At 47.0% G+C, this 25,303-nt stretch overlaps 1 protein-coding gene across 5 annotated transcripts in view; it reads right to left on the bottom strand.

Moving 5' to 3' along the window:
• Positions 1-25,303, bottom strand: part of MROH1 (maestro heat like repeat family member 1) — a 2,054,050-nt gene that overhangs the window by 1,499,168 nt on the left and 529,579 nt on the right. For all 5 annotated transcript variants that reach the window (XM_078686516.1, XM_078686513.1, XM_078686514.1 and 2 more), the window contains one exon: positions 19,398-19,490. In XM_078686516.1, coding sequence (XP_078542642.1) covers positions 19,398-19,490 — 93 coding nt within the window. The remainder of the gene's footprint in view (positions 1-19,397; positions 19,491-25,303) is intronic.

Consider the following 25,303-nt stretch of genomic DNA (forward strand, 5'->3'; position numbering starts at 1 on the left):
TCTGCCAGCTGATGTGTGGAAGCAAATCCGGAAAGTCGACCACCTTGAGCTGTTCGGACATATCTGGTCACAACTCAATGGCGTAGACAAACAGCGAGAGCCCGGACAGAAACCTTTGAAATCGATTCTAGACCTGCCAGACAAAATAGTACTGAAACTGAAAACCATAGTACCAGAAAAGAAGGTGGACTGGTCGATAGTAACGGCCTCCTGCCAGAAACCACAGGAAGACGCCTCAGAATATTTCTCCCGGTTCGAAACGGTGTTCTCCGATTACAGTGGCCAGGACATGACCTCTGCAACCGGACATCACTTGTTCGTCCAGAACTTTGTAAAAGGCCTGACACCAGAAGTCTCGCAAAAACTGCAGACTAGTGAAAGTAGTTGGGCTGCCTCCAAACCCGCGGCTATCCTTCAGATGGCTCAATACTATGAGCGACAAAAGAACGAGAACGATCAAGCGACTGAGAAAAAGAAAAAGGACTTGAAAGAGAGGGTGATGATCGCTCAGTTGCAAGGGGTGACTATAGGAAGGGAACAGTATAGAGGAAACTACCAGTCGAATGCTCCTAGAAATCCACCCCCTAGAGACCGCACACCCGCGCCCGGCGCTCCACGAACAGACCTCGATGAGAACCTGTGTGCGTTTTGCAAAGGATTTGGCCATTGGAAGTCTCAATGTCCGGTTCTTCTGGAAATGATTAAAAATAAAGAGACGAGAGACATGACGAATGGCCCCAGGACTAGAGGGCAGGGACGAGGGTACACAAACGACACCAACAACGACAGACCAGGTAGATCGAACACATTTGACCGTCCCCGACAGAACCAGTATCAACTATCTGACTGTGAGAACGCCCCTGACTTTGCATAGGACTGCCCGGGGCAAGGGAGGGATCCAGTCGAGCTCTATGATGACCAGCAAGGTCCTTATGTCACCGCTAAGGTCCTAGGTACGAAGTCTCCATTTCTGGTAGACACTGGCGCGACACGTAGTGCGTGATCTAAACGACTGATTCCAAGGGCACCCTTGGCCGGCTCACACATAACATCAATAGGCTTTGATGGAACGCCCTCCACTAACCCCTTATCCGCACCGGTTTCCTTCGACTTGGACAGTAACCCCACTGACACAACGTTTTTGCTCTCCTCCAACACCCCCGACGCCATTATGGGACTTGACTTGTTGAAAAATTTTCGAGCCACTATTAGGTGTTCACAAGACGGAGTTCGAGTCATTCTGTACGATAACCCGACTCTGCTCAGACCTCATCCCGCACGACACATGTTCTCCATCTCTGACGCTGACGCATCCTTACTTGACTCTCTACCTCTATCTGTGGGCTAAAACTGACGCTGACGTAGGACGAATGATGATCGACCCCGTGCACATAACTGTTCGCCAAGATGCGATACTCCCAAAACTCCCACAGTATCGGATATCGCCCGAAGGTGAGAAGGCATTGGTAATGATAATCCAGTCCCTGGTAGAGGCAGGAGTGGTAGAGGAAGTAGTCAGCAATATTTGCAACAGCCCTATCCTACCCATTGTGAAGAAGCAGGGCGAGGGAGATGAGAAAGCGTACCGCTTCATCATCGACCTTCGAGAGGTCAACAAGGTAGTTATACCTCAGTACCCCGTTGTCTCAGATATCACCACCATTCTGACCCTGATTCCTTCCACAGCCACCACCTTCACTGTAATAGACCTCAAGAACGCTTTCTTCTCCACCCCATCCACCCAGACAGCCGCTACCTTTTTGGCTTCACGTTAAAATCCCGCTCATATAGATTTTGTAGAGCTCCCCAAGGTTACACAGAAAGTCCCAGCATCTATAGCCAGGCCCTCAAGCGACAACTGGACGCCGTTCAGCTACCGGATGGAGTGGTGTTGATACAGTACGTCGATGACATCCTTTTGGCGGCCGACACCACTCCACTTGCAGTCACAGCCACCATCCAACTCTTGCACTTCCTTGCGGAAAATGGCCACAAGGTCTCCAAGAAGAAGTTGCAATTCTGCCAACCCCAGGTCACCTACCTAGGTCACCTACCTAGGCCACCTCTTGTCCAAAGACGGGAGAAAGCTTACACCCGATCGAATTCAGGCCATTCTAAAAACCCCTGTCCCAAAGACCCAGAAACAAGTCTGCTCCCTGGTAGGCCTCACCTCCTTCTGCCGGCAGTGGTTGCCAAATTTCAGTCTCATTGTAAAACCTCTACTTTCCCTGTTGGCTAAAGATGTCCCCTTCCCGCTCCCTTGGACCCCCGAATGCCAGGCGTCCTTTAAAGAGTTGCGAGATGCCCTTTGTTCAGCACCTGTCCTAGGAACACCAGATTACTCCAAGCCCTTCTCCCTCTTCACTCACGAAAGGGAGGGATGCGCGTTGTCTGTTCTAACTCAGCCTATCGGCCCTAAGCAACGCCCTTGTGCCTACTTCTCTGCCACTCTTGACCCCGTAGCCAGAGCTTTGCCTGCCTGCGAGCAGTAGCTGCCGCTGCTGTCTCCATCCGTCAGAGCGAGGGAATCGTACTCTCGAACTCCCTCATGGTGTTAGTACCCCATGCGGTCGACACCCTTTTGAACCAGACCAAGACAACACCTGACTAGTGCACGACTGACTGGGTACGAATTGACACTACTTGCACCCCACATCACTCTGAAAAGATGTACGACTTTGAATCCCGCCACACTGTTGCCCTTGCCTGAAAACGACCCCGATGTGCCCCCTATACACGACTGTGTGACCCCCACGGACGAACAGACTAGGAGTAGAGTTGACCTCCGAGACACTGCTTTCACAGACCCTGGCGGAGAGCTATGGGTAGACGGCTCTTGCATCAAACTCTCCGACGGCACCACCTCAGCTGCCTATGCAGTAACGACAGCCCGAACAGTAATTGAGACAGCCCGCATCACACAACGATCCGCACAGGCGGCAGAACTGATTGCCCTCACACGAGCATGTATTATAGCGACAGGGACCACGGCAAACATTTACACGGACAGCCAGTACGCCTTCGGAGTGGTTCACCATTTTGGACTCTTGTGGAGAGAAAGGGGATTCCTGACGTCCCACGGCACGCCCATTCTCCACGGAGATCTAGTCTCCGCCCTGATTGAAGCAGTTCTCCTCCCCAAATGATTAGCAGTAATCAAATGCCAGGCACACAAGAAGGTGACAGACTTAGTCGGACAGGGAAACGCACTGGCCGACATCACTGCCCGAACCACAGCTGAGAATAGGACGACGACACGCATGTATGTGACCAGGTCACAAGCAGAAAAATGGACGGATGCTAGGGAAACGATTAGGGACATCCAGTCGGCCAGCACACCTCACGAACTGACTGAGTGGGCACGGGTGGGTTTAAAAGACGATTAAGGCTGCTGGCGGACAAAAGACACAAACAAATGGTTGCTGCCTGACTCGTACCTGATTCCCATACTGACTATGGCACACTTCCCCGCACACATAGCATCTGCCCCCATGATCGAACTCATCTCCAAGGTCTGGAACAACGACAAAATCCCCGACTCAGCCAGACGCCTGGTCCAGCAATGCCTTATCTGCCTGCAACACAACCCTGGGAAAGGAACTGTGGTACCCCGGGGAGGGTTTGGGGTCCCCGACCATCCCTTTGAGGTCCTCCAGATGGACTACATCCAACTAGAAAGAGGCCAAAGCCTGAAGTATGTATTAGTCATTGTGTGTGCCTTCAGCAAATGGGTAGAAGCCTATCCAACCCGTGATAACACCGCCATGACCACTGCCAAGGTACTACTGAAAGAGTTTTTCCCTCGCTACGGTCTTTGTCGAATTCTATGGAGCGACAACGGCCCCCAATTCATAGCTGAAGTTATCCAACTAATCTTGAAAGGGTTGGGTGTAAAACAGAGGTTTCATGCAGTCTTTCACCCCCAATCTGCTGGCTTAGTTGAGCGACACAACGCCACACTGAAACTAAAACTGTCAAAGATAGTGGCCATCACAGGACTTAAATGGCCAGATGCCCTCCCACTGGCATTGCCATCGATGCGCTCCACTCCCACTAAGCACCATTTGACCCCCTACGAGGTTGTATTTGGGCGACCGATGAACCTCTGGACTGCCCCTAAACCGACCTCCATTCACGACGTCCCGGACGTCCTACTGTCTGATTACTTGTGCAAATTGACTAAAACGTTGTCTGTCATTCATCAGCAGGTGCAGCAGGCCATCCCCGATGCTTCCAGGGGTCCGGGTCACGATATCCAACCGGGGGATTATGTGCTGATCCGAAATTTCCAACGGGCGAAGAGTCTGGAACCCCGGTGGACGGGCCCCTGGCAAGTACTGATCACCACCCGGACGGCTCTTCGAGTGGAGGGGAAACGGCACTGGCTGCATGCACACCACTGTAAGAAGGTCTCCTCGACCCTGGCCACGACAGAAAACGTCAGCACCCAAGAAGAGCTCCTGAACAAAGACCGGCCATCACTGAACTGTTATCCTGATACCGAGGCACTCGAACTTGCAAAATTCTCTGATCCCACTGTGCCATCCAGGGAAGGGTATTTCCTGCGTCGAAAGGAGGGAGCTTCGGCTAAGTAGACCACGGACTAAGTTGAATCTCAGAACGGTAGCCTAAACACAACCAAGGGTTACCCGGAGAGAAGCTAAACGAAGTCTGCGGTTCTGCCCACTACCGAGCACCTCGAAGATGATGGAAGCGCCAGATAAGAAGATGATGGAAGCAACCGGAAATACCCACTACCGGAACCCAAAGACTGACAGTATGCACAAATCGAAGACAATTGCCCTTTTCATTGTCCTCCTCTTTTGCCTCCTCCTCATGACTTCCTTCTGGATCGTGGAAGAGAGCGCACCCGCTCATCAGATATTGCTGACCACTGCACAGCCAACCACTATGAAAGAGCATCACCTGATCTCCCTTTCGCCTCAGCTCCGAGAAAGGCGTAAGGAGTTCTGGAACAATTCCTTCGTGCAACTGTTGCACCAACACAACCTTGCCGCCAACACCACAAACTGCTGGATCTGCGGGTTGCTCCCGCATGCCACCGGACACTCCATCCCTTTCATCCCTTCCCCTTTCTCAGTTCACGGCACCTGCCTTGCCTGGTTGATCCTCTTGCAAGAGAGCTACAAGGACAACACCACTTCTGGTCAAACAGTGTCACACTTCTACCATGGGTTCTGGCTGAACAAAATCGGAAGGACATCTGCTCCCTTTTGTCCTTTGACCTCTGGTTCCTCCTTCCATATGGACATCCCTGCCAAGGAACGAGTTGAAATGCAGGTGTTCCATAATCCAGCCAGACCCACCTTCTCCTACCTACGGAAACGAACTGCTGCCACTCTGACTGTGGCTCTGTCTGTTATCAATGTCACGGGCCTCGTGTGCCTCGAAGGCCTGGGAACACAGCTGGTGGGTCACAGTTCCTGCCACATCACCAGAACATTGGACTCAATTGATCCCCCCTCCTTTGTTGCTTCTCCGAATATGTACTTTGTTTGTGGCACCAAAGCTTACACTTGGCTTCCAAAAGGTTGGGGGGGTACTTGCTACATCGCCTTCATTCTCCCTCCAACGTACGTGGCCCCAGCAAACCATCACCGGCAGAAGCACGCAAGAGACATTGAACAAGCCGACTCCACCGGAGCACAGTTCCTGGATGCAGTGAAGGGACTTGTTCCTCTGTGGGGCCCAATGGCAAACAGCCGGCCATCCGACACCTGACCCAGGCAGTAGAAACGACCATGAACATCACGGCTGGCATCCTCACTAACAATACGGCCGAGCTTCAGGCAGTCCGCCTGGTGGCTCTTCAGAACCGCCTTGTTCTAGATGTGGTTCTAGCTGACCGTGGAGGAGCATGCCGCATCATCGGATCCAGCTGTTGTACGTACATGCCAGATAACTCGCCCTCAGTCTACAAAGCAATCGAGCACCTCCACAGACTTTCCTCAGAGGTTCACCAGGAGCAGGAAGGATGGTCGCTTGGGAGCTGGTTTTGGGGTACTTTGAAGGACTGGGGATGGAGGTTGTTTACATTTATATTGATACCGGTCGTGGTACTGTGTGGGTGTTGCCTAGGTATTCAATGCTTGCCACCTTTGTGTTCACTCATTGCTAACTGCATGTGCCCTAAGACTTTGGACTTCGGAACTGAGCACATGAGTCCCCTCTATGAGGTAGAAATACGTGGCCTTATGGGGATAGATCCGAATTGACAAGTTGGCGAGACATGTTAAAAGGGAGGACTGTTGAAATCTAGTTTGTGAACTGAACATCATCTGCGCCATCTTGTCCATTTCCTCAGACTCACGCACAAATATGCACGGCAGCCATTTTAGGCACCATGGTCTCCCTGCTCACGATCGATCGCCAGCACGTTCCCCTGGCGCTGCAAGCACCCCCCCCGCGCACTCTGGCTGCCCCCGCTCCCTCATGCACGGGTCATAAGACCTCTCCTTCTGCGCGACTCTGCCCCTGGGAATCACACCCCGCGCCTGACCAACACCTCCCTTCCTTTCATGAATACCTCTCCTTTGATGACCCCTTCCTCTGAGCCCGATTGTCTGCACGGATCCCAGGCCATCACTTAGCCGGAGGATACAGTTTATTGCCCCTTACTGTATGGAATCGCCCCTCTTCAAAGGAGCTACGATTGATCATGCCCCCCCACCCCCTTGAGATCGGATCAGGCGCACACATTCTAAGAATCGGCGGAATGTCCAGCTGTGTGATAGCCATCTCCTATTGTATGTGGGGTGGTGACCTCTACTGTAGATATGTGTGGGAATGGGCCTGAAGCGGGGATTCCGGGGATGTCTTTTCATACTTCAAAGTGTCTTTATTGCAATAAAGAATGTTCACATGTCATAAACCAGTGTATAAGAGGCCAGGCCTCAGAGCGGCTGAGAGAGCACCTCGAGAAGAGACCCTGTTGTCTGATTTGACGTGTTCTGCTCCGTCGGAATAAACTCCTGTTTCCTGCCTTCCAGTCTCCAGCGCCTGCCTCTTTATTTGGTAACCGTGAGTTGGGTGAGAGGCGGCTAGCGCCGTGCAAACCTTGAAAAGGGGTAATCGACCTGATCTGCCTGAACCTTTTTCTACAGGTTCGTGGCAGTAGAAGGAAGACTCCGTGGTAGAGATATAGCGCATTGTAGCATTTACGGACCAAACATTGACCAATTGCGCTTCTTAGAACGTTTATCTGGCACATTAGCACATTACTTTACAGGCTCTGTGGTGCTGGGAGGGAATTTCAATTCCATAGCGGATGTATCACTGGATAGATCGCACCCCCCACGGGCGGACTCTCCTGTACATAGACTGACTAAATGTGGCTGCACTGGCAGGACAGGTGGAGTTTAGTGGACATATAGCGCAAGCACCATCCACACGACCGGGACTACTCGTACTTCTCTGCGATGCATGATCTGCATGTCCGCTTAGATGCAGTCTTATGCTCAACATTAATTGTACCCTCCATAGTGCACACTGAATATCTCACCAGAACACTGTCTGATCATAACCCACTGCTGTTCACTATGCACTGGATGACGGCAGTTTCTGCCATCCCCACTTGGCGTTTTATGACCTGAAACACTAGAAGACCCGATTTTTCAGAGGGAAGTGAGTGAAGGGATAACACATTTTACCTTCACAAAGGCGATGGAATGGGACGCCTTTAAGGTGGTAATACGGGGGCTCTGCATTGGTAAACATGTAGGGGTGCGGAAGGTACTACTACAAGACGTAGATCGGGCCAAGAGTAGACTGAGAAAGGCGCAACTAGCAAGGCCTGGGCATCCCGAAGTTCAAGCAGAGGTAATTGCAGCGAAAGAAGAGGTGGCAGTGGAGATGGAGAGATTGCGTTGCTTTGACCATAAAACTTATATTACGAATGCACACGCTGAAGGAGACAAGGCGGGGACATTGCTGGCTTGGTTGGCCAATCCGACAAAACGGGGTTCACCAATATTGGCACTAGAGGACGGAGATGGGGAGGTGGTTTTCACCCAGAGTGCGATATTAAACCGATTTTTGCAGTACTATGAGGCATTGTATGAAAGTTCGTTGGTGGCCGGGGACTCTGAAATTGACTCCTTTCTGGACGAGATATTACTCCCAGAATTAGAGAAGGAACAAGCGAAATGCTTGGGCCGAGACATAACGATGGAGGAAATTAGGAGTGCTATCAAGCACATGGCCCGAAATAAAACACCGGGAATTGACGGGTTGCCGATAGAGTTCTACTGGAAATATGTGGACTTATTAGCCTGAGGCTCTTAGAGGTTTACAAGGAGGCAAAAGAATTAGGGCAACTCCCTAATTCTATGCGGGAAACACTCTTGATCCCTCTTTTGAAACCTGGCCGAGTAGGGACAGACACAGCCTCCTGTCGCCCGCTGTCAATGTTAACTACCGATTACAAGATTTTGAGCAGGATTTTGGCGACTCACCTTTTGCAGCACATGACTGCTCTGATCCACGAGGATCAGGCTGGGTTTATCCTGACAAGGAACATGTCCTCTAATGTCCGGAGATTAGTAAGGATATTGGAGGAGGAACAACAGGGAGCACAACAACCTGTGGCGCTGTCAGTGGACATTGAGAAAGCCTTTGACAACTTAGAATGGCTATATCTGTATAAGACGCTAGGACGCTTTGGAGTAGGAACTGACTTTGTGGCCTGGACAAAGATGCTCTATACATATGCAGTGGCTAGGGTCAGGGTTGGTACACTGATATCATCTCAATACCCAGTGGCCCGTGGGACGAGACAGGGATGTTCGCTCTCCCCCTTACTGTTTACCCTAGCCATAGAACCACTGGCGGCAAGGACCAGATTAGGAGAGAAATATGACAACCTGTGTTGCAGGGGAGATCGGCAGTATATTTCGCAATATGCTGACGACCTGTTGATGTCTTTGGAGGATGCAGGGAGAGCACTAAAAGGAGCTGCAAGCTTGCTCTCAGAATTCGGAGATATTTCAGGCCTGCGGGTGAATTGGTCAAAAACATGTCTGTTTCCGACGAGGCCCGGAGGGCTACCACCCATTACATCTAGGGAAGTGCGATGGGAACCGACCTGCTTGGCATACCTGGGTGTACATGTTTATCATAGCGCTAATGATATGCTGGAGGGGAACGTGGGGAGATGTGTAAGGGCATTGAAGGGTAGCATGGCCTTTTGGACTGCTCTCCCGCTGTTATATTTTTTTTAAGAACACTGCCTATCTGGATACCGTGCTCGATATTTAAATCATTGAAATCACTGATGGTGGGGTTCCTGTATGGATCTGGCAGACGGAGAGTAGCTCAAGCAACGCTGATTAGACCAAAGGAGGAGGGTGGGCTGGCTGTCTCTGATTTCGAACTGTACTATTTGGCAGCCAAACTACAGATATTGACGCAAGCAGTAGCAAAGGAATTTAGGGGCCCTGAGCACCTGAGAGGTAGGGGGATCCCACGCCATGTCCTCTCCTTTATAGTCATGCAACAAAAGCTGGACCTTAGGGATCTTGCTATGGAGGAAAAAACACAGACTGTGCTGGAATCTATCCCAGCGTAGGGCGGGAGTCTTACATCCCTATGCGCCTGAATTTCCGTTGGGGATGGCTACCGCGGTAAACCACGGAGGATTTTGGACGCCCTTACAGGACTGGGAACAGGCAGGGATCCAGGTAATTGGTGATCTATACGAGGACGGGGAATTGCTACCCTACCAAGCGTTGCAAGAGAGGTACAACCTACCTAGAGGAGGGTTCTTAATACACGCTGCACTAGTTTGGGCGCTGCAAGCACAGTGGAGAGAAGGGCTCATAGAACCTAAAACAACAATGGCGTGTCAGTACACAATGATGGCGACTGGGAGTTTTAAGGCGGTCACCTGCCTATATTCTAGAATCCTGAATGAAGGGCTAACACTCTAGGACACCTTGAGAGCGAAATAGGAAGCTGATATTGGGAAGCCATTACCGGAGACCGCATGGGCACAGATAATACGTAGGGCTTGGAAAAGCACGAGGAATGCAATATTTCAACTTATGCATTTCTATATACTACATAGAGCATATTTAACACCAGGTAAGATTAGGAAGTATTTTAAAATAGAAGAGGCAGCGTGCCCCCAGTGCGCGAGTGAAGGGGTATAGCTTGAACATATGCTATGGAAATGCCCTAAATTAGGGAACTACTGGGAAGAAGTGGGAGACATACTGAACATAACAACGGAGCAACAGTTACCTTTTGACATAGCAACATGTATACTGCACTTGTTCCCTCACACGTCTAAAACCAAGGTGACATGCACATTTGTAGATATGGGGCTATTGCTAGCAAAGAGAGAAATAACGAGGCACTGGAAGTCGAAAGACGGTCCTAATAGTAAGAGATTGAATACAGGGTTCTTAAAATGGGCAGATAGTAAGAGTGCACTTAGATATCAGCAGGCGAGACGGCTTAATAATGAAAAAGCCACTATAGTCAGCAAACGCATTGGAAACATTGGTACAATCGTTACTGGATCACCAGACAGAGGGAGAGTAGGTGGAGGGAACTGGGTTGGGTGGGGTCCTCTGGCAATTACAGGTACATTGAGGGATGCTGTCAGTTACACCGGTGAAGAATATTGGGTGGCTCATGTGATGTACGTAGGGGGAAGTCTGACGAGGTGTTTGATTAATGTTGATGGCCTATGATTATGCATAGTGTATGATGCACATAGGAAACCAATAAAATATGTTTTTAAAAAAAAATGGCTGAAGAGCCACCATCCACTGACAATCTAACGGAGTTTGCATCTTTTAGCAACACAGTTTCCGTGCTGTACCCTGCACGGAAGCCTGATTGAGAGTCGTGTATAAGCTCACTTGCTTCCACATAGTTGGCTAATTGTTGGTGAACCATCTTCTCTAGTACCTTAGCCGGCGCTGATAGCAGGGAGCTAGGCCTGAAGTTGCTAAGTACTTCCGGGTCGACTTTGGATTCCTTCAGAAGTGATAACAAATAGGCATGTTTCCACAAAGCTGGGAAAATTCCAGTCCTAAGTGATGCCTTCCAAATGTGATTAAGGACCGGATTAAGGCACTCGACCAACAGCCTGAACAGCTGCACAGGGCAAGGGTCCCTAGGCAAACCTAATTTGCATTTCCGCAGTTCAGCCAGAGACATCTCTACAGGGATCGGGAGAAATGTCGTAAAGATATGCGAGTTATTGGGTGGGCAATGGGCTTCTCCTATTACTGTGGCCTCTGTCACTGGAGGAAAAGAGGAGTAGAGCTGCATTATCTTCTCATCCCAAAAATCAGAAAGACTGGCAAAAAGATCCTACAGAGGTTGGAAACCGCGTATCTATGCTGCAGGATTTGTGAAGGATTTCACTATTCTAAAGACTTCCTTTGAGGAGTTTCTAGAACTAGCAATACGGTCAGCCAGGAAATCTCTCCTCTTACAGTTTAGTAATTTATGATATTCTTTCAAGGCGTTTTTGTAGGTGTTTTTAGCATCCGCAAGTATGACTTTTTCTCCACTTGCACTCCAGTTTTTTTACACTTGCTTTTTTCACGTCTACTATCCTCTGAAAACAACGAGACTGATCTAGCTAAGGTGACAGGTCTCAGAGGTACAGTTTTGACGTCAGCCAGGAATTAAAACATGCAGCATCATATAAAACACGTAGCATTGTGGTTGGGGTTGTCAGTTAAGGGCCAAGGGTCTCCGTGGTGACCTTGCTCCAGTTCCTTTTGACTTCACTAGATCTTAAAATGGCCCTATGGTGAGATCCTAAGGCAAAACCGGAAAGGGACCAGAAAGTGGACCGTCCAGGTCATCAGAAGTGGCTTATCAACTCTCAGTTTGTGCATATTCGAGCAGATGAGGTTGAGAATGAGGCCCGCCTCATTCTCAGGTTGAGATCCCTCAATACAGTAAAATTGGTGTAGCGTGTGGATATCTGAGCGATGGAATCTACCAATTACAGCGTAAAACTGTGGGAGCAGTCTAGTGGCCCCTAATGCAGCAGCCCAGAGAATGAGGCGTATATTTTGAGGCAGAAGAAGAGTCCTTCAATGTTGCCTATTTGGTCCAGGTTGGAGGTGACAATCTCTGAAGAGTCTATCAATTTCAAGAACATTTCGGGGAAAGCTTGCACAACATTTTGTACTTACATGGTAGCACCCACATGAACAACCTGTTCATGAGCTCTTGGATACAACTGGATGCCCATGACAGCTTGATGGATAAGGCCGAACAAGGATACACCTTTCTTAGCAACATACCATCTACCAAAAATCTTCTTGTTCTTATACGAAATGTTGGCAATGAAAAATACCAGTAATTCCACACATCCACCACATAAGTACTTAAATTTGACATCTGGATTGCACAATTTTTAGTCTTTGAAAGCTTCACATTTTACAAAATCATAGCATACCTACCTCCTAAGTACACCAGCACTGAGGAAGGGTTACACTGAATCTCGTTCACACATGTGAAATCTCTCACACCTAGCTGCCTTTATCATAATCAATGACTGCTTATATCAAGTACTTTTCAACCAATTGTTCAGATTCCCCTCCACTATCTTTATCGATCATACACAAAACCTGATCATCAAAGATATCCTCAGTCCACATGTTGTACTAACTTGCAACGCTAATCACCCCTATGTATTTAGATCCCGAGCTTTTACATACACTTTTTTCACTTTAAACAAGTTCCATTTCTTTCTGAAGAAATCACAAATGACATGAAATGGCATCACTTATGACAACACATGAATGTAAGTGCTTTACAAGTGTTAATCATGTATACTAACCTACTATAAACGTGTACTAGTCGTACTACTGAGTGATACTATTTCTAATGAATTTGTAGCTGTGTGACTATCAGTGTGCGATTGGGTGGGTGAGTGAGTGGCTGTATGAGAGCGTGCATGGGTGACTGTATGGGTGGGTGGGTTTCTGACTAGCCCTTTGGGTGTGTGAGTGGTTGTATGGGTGGGTGGGTGTATGAGTGGTTTTGTGGGTGTGTGAGAGGCTGTATGGGTGTATACATGGTTGTACGAGTAGTTGTGTGGGTGAGTTGCTGTATGGGTGAGTGTCTGAATAGCTGTATGAGTGAGTGACTGGGTGTATAAGTGGGTGTATGGGTAAGTGAGTGGCTGTGGGAGTGGCTGTACTGGAGACTGAGTGTGTGAATTGTTGGATGGGTGAGTAAGCAGATATGGGAGTGCTTGTATGGATGTGTGAATGCGTATACAAGTGGTTGTGTGGGTGTCTGAGTGCTTGTATGGTTAAGTGAGTTGATGTATGGATGAGTGACTGGTTGTGTGAGTGGCTGTATGGGCGAGTTAATGGTTGTGTGAGTGGCTGTATGAGAAATTGGGTGTGACTGCTCTAAGGAGGAGTGAGTGGTTGTGCGAGTACTTGTATGGGTCTGTGAATGGGTATGTGAGTGGTTGGGTGGGTGTATGAGAGGTTGTATGGGGGAATGGATGATGTAATCAGGGATGTCATCAGTGATGGCACTGACCATGTCATGAGTGATGTAATGTGAGGTCATAAGCAGTGCATTGAGTGGTGAAAGTTATCATTAGCTCAGGTAACTAGAACTGTTGAATTTCAGTGGTTTTCTTGCGTGAAATCTGAACCTAATTATAACGTTCATGTAACCTTTGTTTTTTTCATTGAATGTCTATGTTTCTTTAATTCTATTTTTTCTAACTAGTGGAGTAAAAGGGCAGACCTCCCGCAAGCTCTCAGCAATACCGCTGTGTGGGACTTACTGGGTGCAATAGGAGGGTTTCTTGGCCGCAAGGACCCTTAGCATCCAAGGGGATTCATCCTCCAATAAGTAGTGTGCCAGGAGGCGCATTTGCAGAGGAGGAGGAGAAAGGGGCAGGGCCTCTGATGAGCTGCGTCAGGATTCGCAGTTCCAGAGGGGATGGGGATCGCACTGAGCAATTCTGGAATATGTGGGTTCCCTTTTGTTGTGAAAAAAACATTATTAGGCAATTTATTGGTCTTTATGCATCCCTCTGCGAACCCTTTAACACACCCCTGGGGTCAGGGTACCTATACCCAGACAACTTTACTCACTTTGTACATATAAGTTATGCCCTGGGGACCGTTTCCAACAAACCAAATGGAGGCTGCAACTTTTCTGTGAAGGTGCAGCCAGCCAATCAGGACTTTGTTGTGGCGTGCTGTGCCGCAGATCCACCACGGGTGAATCAGCGGAGGGTCCACGTCCCCAAGTACACAAATTTGTTTTTAGGTTCATATCTCTAAAACTACTTAACGGATTTACACCAAACCACAAAAAAAGCGATATGCGGGACAAATTCAACTTTCTGTCAAATTCATTGTAATCCCATCCAGCAGTTTGGGCTGTATCTGTGTTTAAACTCCAATGAGATTTAACATGGGAAAACATGTTTTGGGACCCCCTTTTTATCGTGAGCTTGACGGGCCACGCCAAACCTTTCCAGATACAAGCTGAAGGGAGTGTCACATTTTTGGGACTATTTCAGGAAGCTTCGCCAACTAGCCCCACAGATATAGCCAAGTCCCCAAAATCTTTTCTATGGAAACATGGTCTTAAATAAATATATAAATATATATATGAATGTGTGACGGTAGTTCGCATAAGTTTAGGACACATGCATTTTGAACGCCGTCTTTTGAATGAACATGCCTTTAGGATACATTTTTTCAGCACCCAAGTCGTTTTAACAACTTGCCTCAGAGGGCTGCTGGATGTTGGAATAGTTTAATTTACTATTCCAACTCCAGTCTGCACAAAAGTAGGTGAGGTTTTGGACCTTACATCCAACACCATTCCTCCAATGAGACACCCTAAAAGCAAGTTGTTAAGACTTGCGTGAACGAATACGTGCTAACGCCGAATTTGTACTTTTGCCGGCGCTGTGGTGGCACAGCGTGATTCTGCCTTCATCCGAAAGGAGCTATTTCATAAACCAAAGGTTACAGGGATGTTAAACTTAGGAAATACAATTTTAAAAACCTTAGAAGTTTACTGAAAGAAACCATGGGTTACAGGGACGTCATAGTTGGGCTCAGATTTCATTCTTAAAAAACGACAGAAATTTAGCAGCTATAATTACCTGCGCTAACTATAACTTACGCCCCTGTAATGCACTGTTTATGACCTCACATACTACATCACTCATGACATGGTCAGTGATATCACTCATGACATCACTGATGACATCATCCACAGAACCACTCAAACACCCACTCACCCCATACAACCTATCGTATGCTCACTCATACACCCACACAAACACTCACATACCCAATCACTCTTCTATAGGGCGACTCACACACCGATTTACTCACTTGTACAGCCACTCACACAACCATTCCTTCACCCATACAGCCACTCCTACAACCAGTCACTCACCTGTATAGCCAGTCACATATCCACACTCACCCATACAACTACTCACACTACTTATTTACCCATAGTCAATTACAAACCTACTCAATCACCCATACAAGCACACATACACTCACGCCTACATAACCACTTACATACCCATTCAAATACATACAAGCACTCAAACATCCGCTCACGCAGCCATACAGCCACTTACACAGCAACTCACTTAACCAAACACACTCAAACAGCTACTCTCCCATACAGCCACTGACACACCCAGTCACTCCCTCACACAGCCATTCCAAAACAAACTCACTCAGTTACTACACACCCACTTACCCACCCATAGAGCCACTCACTCACCCATAAAGCCACTGACACACCCACTCACTGCTGCTGTTTTTTACTAGCCGTGCTACGCAAACAAATGATGGACAGAATTCTGAATGAATCATACATTCACCCCCAGTCAAGAGATCTGGGTTAAATCCATTGTTCTTTTGCTCACCATGCCACCCCAGTTTAGACCCAGCCATATGCAAATCAGTCTTGACCCTGGTGCCTCATGGGAACAGTACAGACCGAACTGCCAAGCCAGGTCCTCCCTGGACCGGAAACAAGCATCCTGGTCCTGGGACCGGTTTCAGGGTATGTCACCCTTCATCAGCCAGGCTAGCTTGAATCCAGTGGCACAATAAGCAAGGGACCCACGTCTGGGCATACCCATCCCACATAGGGCTAAAAGTACTACGCAAACAAATAATGTTTTTACTAGACAGCCATCCAAATACAGAACTAGATGAATAGCATCTGGCAAAGGAGCACTGCAAGCATCGTTAACCATTCTGTAAATACCCTTAGAGCTGCTATGACTCCCAAAGTTTAGCACATTTACCACAAACCTAAGGTATTGGTGGTGTGCTGGATGGATGGGAATGTGGAGGTGGGACTACTTCAAATCAAGGGTTGATCAAAAATCCCCAAAGCAGAGCAGCAGAATTACTATTTGGAGAGTTGTCATTTTTAAGTGATCTGACAGTGTAGCAGTTTAGAGGCCTGAGAATGAGTATTGGTGTGAGCGGTCCATCCTTCCTGGCAATTAGAAAGTATTTAGTGATCCTTCACCACTATGATATGGTGGAACTAGTTCTGTTGCTCCCTTTTGGAGCAATGCCTTCACTTACAACTTCTGATGGTGTGGTAGCCGGGAGGCATTTTTGGTGGCATGGTATGGAATTCCAAGCATGATCTGTGGGCGACAATGGACAAGACCCACTTGTTTAAGGTTATCGTTTTCCACTGAGTAAGGCATCATCTTATCCTTACTCTGACATTTATTGTGTGATCGGGAGGATGTGAGGGAGGTCATTCCATTGAGGCAGGGCGGCCCTTGACTTAAGAAGCCTTCACTGGAATAGGGGTTGGAACTTCATCCATTCTGTCAGGACTACTGATGCCAGAACAATGCAGTGTGGCTTCAGTTTTACTCCTCCTTGTGCCTGTTGGCAGTGAAAACTAGACCTGCTGTTTTATACAGTTCCCATAACATTGGCTATGTTTGTGTCCTTCTATATTTTATCAATCACGGTGTCCACCCGAGGTCTGAAAAGATCTTTGCCATTAAAGGGGATACTCAAGAGGTACTTTTGTGCTTCAGGGAAGAAGCCCAAGACTCTCATCCATGTAGGTCTCCGAAGCAAGATGCTGCTGTTAATCTTCCTAGAAGCAGTATCAGCAGCATCGGATGTTAGCACTGAAGATGATCTTCCCCTCTTGCCTTAACACTTTCTCTCTTCTGCAGTAGGTATCTGGCAGGTTTTATCAACTGTCTCATTTCTTCCCACTTCCCCCAATTTTACGGGATCCTAGTGGTCAGATGGCTGGATTTTAGGCAGTTGATGGTGTAAGAGGGTAGGGTCTAGCATCACAAAATGGATGCTGCTGCCACAGAAAAGAGTCGGACCTCCTGCTGCTGGACGAAACTCCGGCAGGGGAGTCCAGGACAATAGGTTTCCTGTCCAGGGAGGTGACAGCACCTCCCCAGACAGGCTTTAGTGTATTGGGGCAGGGTGGGTTGCATTCAGTGAATGCTTTTCAGACACTGCCTGGGGCACACACGGTGCTCCATGCATTTCCCAGTTCAAACCGGTTGCTGGGGCACTCAGCCCCAGCTCTGGCACGAAACTGGACAAAGGGGAAGGGGTGTAACCACCCCCTCCCCAGGTCCTCCCATAGTTGGGACCCTAGAGTTAGCCCAACCCCTAAACATAGTATAAGTATAGGAACCCAGTCCCTAGGACTTTAGATTACCCTGGACGAAACTCTGAAGAAGAAATCTTGTACCTGTGACATTCCATATCGACTGGAAGACGGAAGAAATCTCCCTTGGGGTCAAGGAGTGACCTCCCTGTTCAAACAGGCACCAAAGAAGCATCTTGCCGGTCTGCATTTTCAAGGCTCCCGCCGGATCACGAAGAATCTGCGACACAGGACACAGATTTCCAGACATCTCCGAGGCTGTCACGAGTCCCCAGCAGAGCTGAGACCTGTAGCTATCACAAGAGACGTGGGACCGGAACTCCTGGACATCCTACGAGTTTGCGAGTGCACCTACTTCCCGAAGTTTACCGAAGTTGTGCATTGGGGTATTGAAGCCCCTACCCGAGCACCTTTTACACCAAAGTTGAGAGGCCTACACTCCGAGAGTTCTGTGGGCCCGTTTTCTTCACCGCAGCTCGAGGCTCCTTCGCGATCTCTAGTCCGTTGGCTAGTGGGTCCCCACAAAGGCCAATCCTTTGTTTCTTAAGCTTACCTGGTTGCTCCAGACGTGCTCTGACTCCCCTCCAAAGGGTGAGTCCCTCAGACCTTGCTGGTCTGCACCGAAGCCATTCTTGTCATCTTGCATGGGTTGCTGTTGCCAAGGCTTGTTGGGCCCAATCTGGATTCTGATGCTGCAGCACTCTACATCCTTCGTGGGACAGCTCGAATCCAGCTCCTGGACGTCGTCGACGCCGCCTCCTGATCCTCGTGGCTGAAGAGTCAAGCTCCACCAACTTCACTTTAAAGCACCCGACATCGGCTGGCATCTTCTTGTCGCCGTCCTGGTGACTGGCTAGTGACCCAGACTCTGTCCTCTCTGCTTTCAGGTTCTTCAGATCTGCAATCCACCCTTTGATCCACCCGGACACTTTTCCTCTGGTCGCCTGCAGCACTTCTTCGCAGCTCTCCATTGGAATCAAAGACGAAATCCGACACCCAAAGACACCTATGCACCCGGCTTCCCTGGGTGAGGTAACACGAGTACTCCGGTGCTCCCGTGGGTCTTGTCTCTCGAAGTGTTTAAGTCTAAAAGGGTTCCATTGTAGTTCACCTCCAAGTGTCCTTAATTTTTAAAATGTTAACTTATATTTCCTCCATAGAAATCAATGATGAATCGCAGCTGTGTTTAGACACTGCACGCGTCCCCGTGGGTCTCCTGCATCCCTACCTTGGGTGGTTCCTGGTTGCCCCAGCGGTTTTACAGGCCCTTGGCCTCACTTCTAACTCTCACGTGGTTCTTTTACCACTTTTGTAGATTATGGTTTGTGAGGGCCCTAGGGAAAAACGTATACTGTACTAGTTTACTGTCTGCTATATAAGTTCTTGTATTGTACTTTGACCTCTAGCCTCATAAAGGGACTAGAGGGGTTGTGTTTAGAATAAATACATATATTTTATATATATACCTTGTGTGGTCCACTAGGATAGCTTTCTATAAAGGTTGTCTTAAACCTACTAAAAATAAGGGTCGTTTGGACTGGTGCAAGGTGCCCAGTAGAATAGTGGACAGCATATGCCAGGCCAACTTCTCACACATGAGTCCCGGCTAGCACTGCTGCACAAAAGTCATGCCGTGGGCTCTCTGGTGCCCCTAGCCTGAACAAGTCTGAAGACAATTTTAGTCTTCTCCTACATTTAACATTTTTAAAGATACTCACCTGTGGGTATAATGCCAACAGAAGAGGTTCAATCTGTGTATCCAGTGTCCTACTACACATACTGACGGAAGCTTCAAGGATTTGGCACAGGCTCTGGGTAAATAAAAAAACCAGTCAAGTTATTAAGGTTTTATATAGAGTCCAGTTGTGAAATCAGCAAACCGTTTAAAAAAAACAAATTTACCTATTCAAGACATGAAAAAGCTTTTAAAAATGTTACAATTTTATAACAATCGGAAACAGTATTAGGATTACAAATATATCATGTTTACATACCAGCTTTTGTGAGTAAACACCTGTATTAAATAACCTCTATGTGAGACTTCCAAGGGAGAGGTATGTATTAAAACAAGGATTAAGTCCTTCTACCGGCCGTGCAAAGGAAGCAAAAACAATTAATATTATTTTTAAACTGAACACCTTTAGTTCTCAGGTTAACAAAAACAAATGCTTAGTGCGAGTATTAAAAATCGGAAAATATATTTGAAGCAGTTTAAACTCTATAATTAGCATACCTTATCAAAGTGTACACAGGGAGAACAATACTTTTTTTCTCCACAAAAGCAACAAAAAGACACTACATTGCTTATCAATGATTTACAAATGTTTAAAGGTAGTGCAGATAATTTTTTTTAACATAATTCCTGTTTTCAATTGAAACGAGGCGAACAGCGGAGAAGAGGTCTGGACGGACCGGGTGTGGAAATTGGCGGAACGAGAATTTATGGAACATGAAGCCACACATGACCTTATAGTGTACCGCATACGAACAGACTAATTGGAAGATTTAAATGAATCCGCGGACCCAAATCGTGATCTGGTGCCTTGACGATGTCCTTTTGGACAAAAAGTGTTGACTGGGCGGAGCTGTGATGAAATATATTGATTGAATAGGCATCTGGATTGAAATGAAACACAAGACTCCCACGTGATTATTGGAATAATTGATGAAATAAGTACTATTCTGAGAATATTAGAAGAAAAATGATTGACTTATTTAGACACACTCCTTTCTACAAAAACTGGACCATTCACACCTTAACCGAAATGTTACAATGTAGTACGACCAAAATGCTACACAAGTTTTGTGGACGTTTTAGACTGCAAGTTTAAATTACAAAAAAAGATCTCTACTTTATCAAAAGCCGTAGTAAAATTGGTTAAGGCTATGTAAATTGGCTGCATTTTCTTTATCTCAAATACATATTAGTTACGCAAGGAATCGCAGTAATGTTATCAACCATGACTGCTTACCTCAAAACCCTACTTGTTCTAATGCCATGATGCTATTCACATTTACCGGTTTACAGATTTCCTAAAACTGGTAAGGCAAATAGATTTGAAAATGTATCTAGCACTGCAATTTTCTTCTACTTCGAAGGCTGTTGGTCATTACTCTTTTAATAAATGGGGAGAAGGATTCCCTCCCTTCATCAACTAGGAACAATACCTATTGTATGGTAAGCAGCAAATTAAGGTGTTCAAAATATTCCTCAAAGAGTCAAGCTATTTTTTACCACAGTCATAGGAATCACTACTGGGCCCTGTGCCTTAGACAACTAAGCTTGATTTATACATCTTGAAGTGTCCATTGGGACGGTGGAGAAAAGGAAGTCAAGAAAAGCTGGATTTATACTCCTGCAAAGAATATAGCAGTCGACGAGTCCTTGAACTTGTACAAATGGCAATTGCTGTTCAGACAGTACATACCAAGGACAAGAACCCATTACAGCTTCTAGATGTATATGTTGTGAAAGAGCTCTGCTTGTTAAGAGTTCAGTCTGAGAGTATATACAGAGAAAGAGTCCACAATAAATCCTGTAGGTTGTCCTTCCACATTCGGAGTTAGTGAGAAGATTGTATGGGAGTTTATTTTCATCATGGTTGTAAGCTTTATGTACAGATCTTCTAGGCTAGCTGTTCACGTAATTGCACAAAGCTGGCAGTGTTGCTTGCAGTACAACTAGAAAGCACCAGAAAGAATTCCATATGGTGCTTATTTGTAAGAAAATCCAAAAAGCTAGAGCAGAGCATTGCTTTGCAACTATGTGCTCACTGTCAAATTCTCAGACAGGCGAGAAGTATATGAGCTCAATACACTTCATGATGAGAGCACTTCTCCAGTCATGGAGCGAGGTCAGGTGGCAGAAGCCTACAAACTCACCTGATTACAACAAGCACGTGGGTGGAGTTGATAAGAATGGCTAGATTCTTTATTCATATTACATGAGCCGTAAAACCCTCACATGGTATAAGAACTTGGCTACTGAATGATAGGATTCAGTTGGCAATATGCAATGACTATGCTGTTAATGGACAGACCACAATAGCATAGTAAGACTGATACCTTTCCTTGAATATTAATGGCTGCTATTGGCAGCCGTAGTGCTGTAGAACCAGTACCCTCCACTTCAGCTGTTCTGGAGGGCGCTGCAATGCAGTAGTATCAGTACTTTATCAACAGCATTCCGGCAACAGAGCACAACAGCCGTAGATATTACAGATGCAAAGTTTGTGCTTGGCAAGAAAGAGGCTGGATATTGATATTGGTGTCCCTAGTACCCATCTCAGCATAGCCTCAGTTTCAAACGTGCTTCACTTTCTACTACATAAAAGTGAAGTGCTGGAACACTGAAGTGGAGCATACAGACTAAGAGTTGCTATCTGTCCCAAATAGCTTATCATGGTTGCATTCCTTCTATGGCCTATTACTTTAGTAGCTGTGCAGCTTTCTAAATGCTAAATAATTTAGAAAATAGGATTCTAATGTAACATTCTTCTTCCTTAATTAGATTAGAACCACTGTCTTCACCGACTCTAGTAGAGAGGCACACACTGGTCTTTCTTTTGACTGCTTGACACATTACAAGTGAGCTCTAGTCAATGCATAAAATGGTGGCTAGAACATGCACTAGGTTTGACGAAGTACTCTGTCCACCAAACTTTAAGGCCTTTCTAGAAGTAATCATGCACAGGTAGCATAGGCTAGGATTGTTTTCATAGGGCTCTCATGAAGGTGGGTGGTGGTGGTGGTGGTGGTCTTGGCTGGCAGAATGTGTGTATTGGTTTGCCACAGGTGTGTTTATAAGTTGGTTGGTTGATGACTAGTTGAGTTGCAGTGTGATTAGTGTTTCAGTCTTGTGGAGTATGAATATGATGGGCACTTGAATGGTGGCTGTTTGTTGATGTGAGTGTTGTGCGTATTGAGCCAGTGGCAGGAAGTGTGAATGGCTTTGAGTGGTGTGCATGAAAGGCTTGTGAAAGGACCCTGAAGTGGTTGGTGCCTTAATATAGGTTAACAGCTCACTATCAATAAGTGTTTAATCCAATTAAGAAGTTATTTAACTTGAGTAACTATCTGGTCCATATTGTATATAAAAGCAGATTCCTTACCTTGTGAATATTCCCCAGGCGTCAGACTGGATCCGGAAACTTTAAAGTGGTACTCCTGTGGGCACCAGCAAGCGGAGTCAACCAGTTCCGTGCCAAGGCTGTTCCACTCCAAAAGTGGCATAGTAGCACCACCCATGCAGGCGGACGTCAGTTGCTTTCTTAGGCTGTCCACACCCACAAATGTAGAGCCTATCGGCAGATTGGTGTTCACAGTATGCAGATCTCAAAATTGGGATCTTTTTAGATGGAAGAAAACTGAATGGGGAGGTAGGAGGGTGGGTCAGTTCAGAATCTGCAGTTCAAGTATCCACCAGAAAGATTGCTACTGAAGGTAAGTTAATTGTACTTTTACTGGATACTTCTAACTGAAATGCCTCACCTTGTGAATAGACATCATAGAAGTACTTCCCCAGGTGCATGGGTCTTTAAACTGTGTCACACCAAAACGTCCTGCAGAATTGAGCAGGCAAAATGCCCTTCTCGAGATAATAGTGCTTCATGAAAGTACATATCAATGCTCAAGTAACTGCCGGACAAATATCCAGGACAAGCACTCCACTTTCCAGTGCAGTGGTAGAAGCTTTGTATCTGGTGGAAAGAAATCCCGAATCATTCTGGACGTTTCGTCCTAGCCAGTGCAGAGAACAATCAATTGGGAGATGGTCTATTTTTACACTGCCTTGCCCTTCTTTGCCCCAGAGAACCCCACAGAGAGTTGATTGTTCACCCAATGTTCTCTGGTGCTATTTTTATAAAAGCTATGTGCTTTCTTTGGGGCCAAACAATGAAGCCTATCTTCCTCCTCACAGGCTTAAGGCTGAGCAAAGAAAACCAAAAGAGTGATAGCCTGCCATAAATGAAATGAAGTGACCACTTTTGGCAGAAAGGAAACTCAGGTCCTCAACCCAGACTTATTTAGGAAGACTTCTGTACAGGGTGGGTTGGCAGCAAGAGTCTGCAACTCGCTCACATGCCTAGCCCTAAATCAGAGCAAACACAAATAGATGATGGACGGAGCGCTGAAACTTTTCAGACAGTAACAGCTAACACCCGCAGTTCCGTGAGGCCTTAATGGCCTGCCTCACCTACTCGAGGTATGGGGGTGTCCAAGAATACAGCGGTGACTGCAACTGGTTGGAATACAGTCCGGAGGGCAACAATCAACTGCAATGTCCTGTGTGGTGCCCTCTGCGGTGCCATCAAACCAAGATGGTGGCTGCATGATCCTGATGGAAACCAGAACACAATCCTGGCATGGTGAGAGTTTGTGGAGACCTGGCATGCACTAGTGGAGTGCTCTTGGGGCGGTTGAGCCCTGAATTCATGAGCAACTTAGCAAGGAGTGGTCTCTGACCACTAGTACTTGCTGGAGTGGCACGGTTGGAACGCACTTGCAGTGTAGGCTGGGTAGCCCCAGTTTTTTGAAGGGGTGAGGAAGACCTAGCAGCCGCTTGTGGGTATACCCTAAATCTGTTGACCTAGGGGACCGCTGCTTGTTAAAGGTAGTAAGCACCCACACAGCCATGGGTCAGTGGAGAAAAACTGGGGAGAATCATTGAGGGGCCTGGCTGGGGCACCATTGAACCGCACTGCTACTACAGGAGCCGCCTTGAGAGGTGGCACCTAAAACTGGTGCCCAAAATGGTTGATGAGAATAGATGAAGAGTGGTATAATCTAGTGTTAAAGTTGAAGCAGGGGACAAAGGCACAGGGTCATCACAAGAACAAGACCAGTATGAACCAAGCAATCCCGATCTTTATTGAAAGCACTCCTGTAGGCCATTAGAGAAACAAGATCTGCCTTAAAAAAAGAAAACAGACACATTGGTAGTGCATATCAACCTTCGGAGGATAGATTTAAGAATTTCACAAAAAGGGTTGGAGAAGTAGAGCGCACATTGGACGACCACTCAGAACCCATTGAGGTACTATAAAAAGTAATTCACCTTAAAGAGACAACACTGCCTACATGCTAGGGTTGAAGACACCAAAAGGAGGACGAGGCAAAATAGCATATGCATTGTTGGATTTTCCAAAAATGCTGAGGGCACGGATGCTGAACACTTCATCAAGAAATTTCTCACAATCACAATTGAACGGGGACACATTTTGTGGTTGAGAGGGCCCAACGAGTGCCTGGGGCACTAACAAGATCTAGGACACTACCACGACCCATGATAGTCTGTCTCCTCCACTTTAGGGGACACGATTCGTTTCCGAGAGCTGCCCAGCAGAATGACACTTATTTCAATCAAATTATCATGCTGTTCCCAACTACACACATGTAGTCAAGGCCAAAAGACGTTCCTTTAAGTGGAAAAGGGTGAAAATGGGGCTCCAAAAGTGCACTATTTTACATCACCAGAGGATGCATTGAACTAGCTAGGGGGCTGGCACAAAGTAGAAAACAAAATTCAAAGATGCACGGACACCCACCAAAGGACCACCACAAGAGATGGAAACAGTGAAGAGGAAGAAGGAACAAATGTGGATATCCACTTTGACGGTACTCC

This window comes from Lissotriton helveticus, chromosome 4_1, assembly GCF_964261635.1.
Source record: "Lissotriton helveticus chromosome 4_1, aLisHel1.1, whole genome shotgun sequence".
NCBI classification, from domain to species: Eukaryota; Metazoa; Chordata; class Amphibia; order Caudata; family Salamandridae; genus Lissotriton; species Lissotriton helveticus.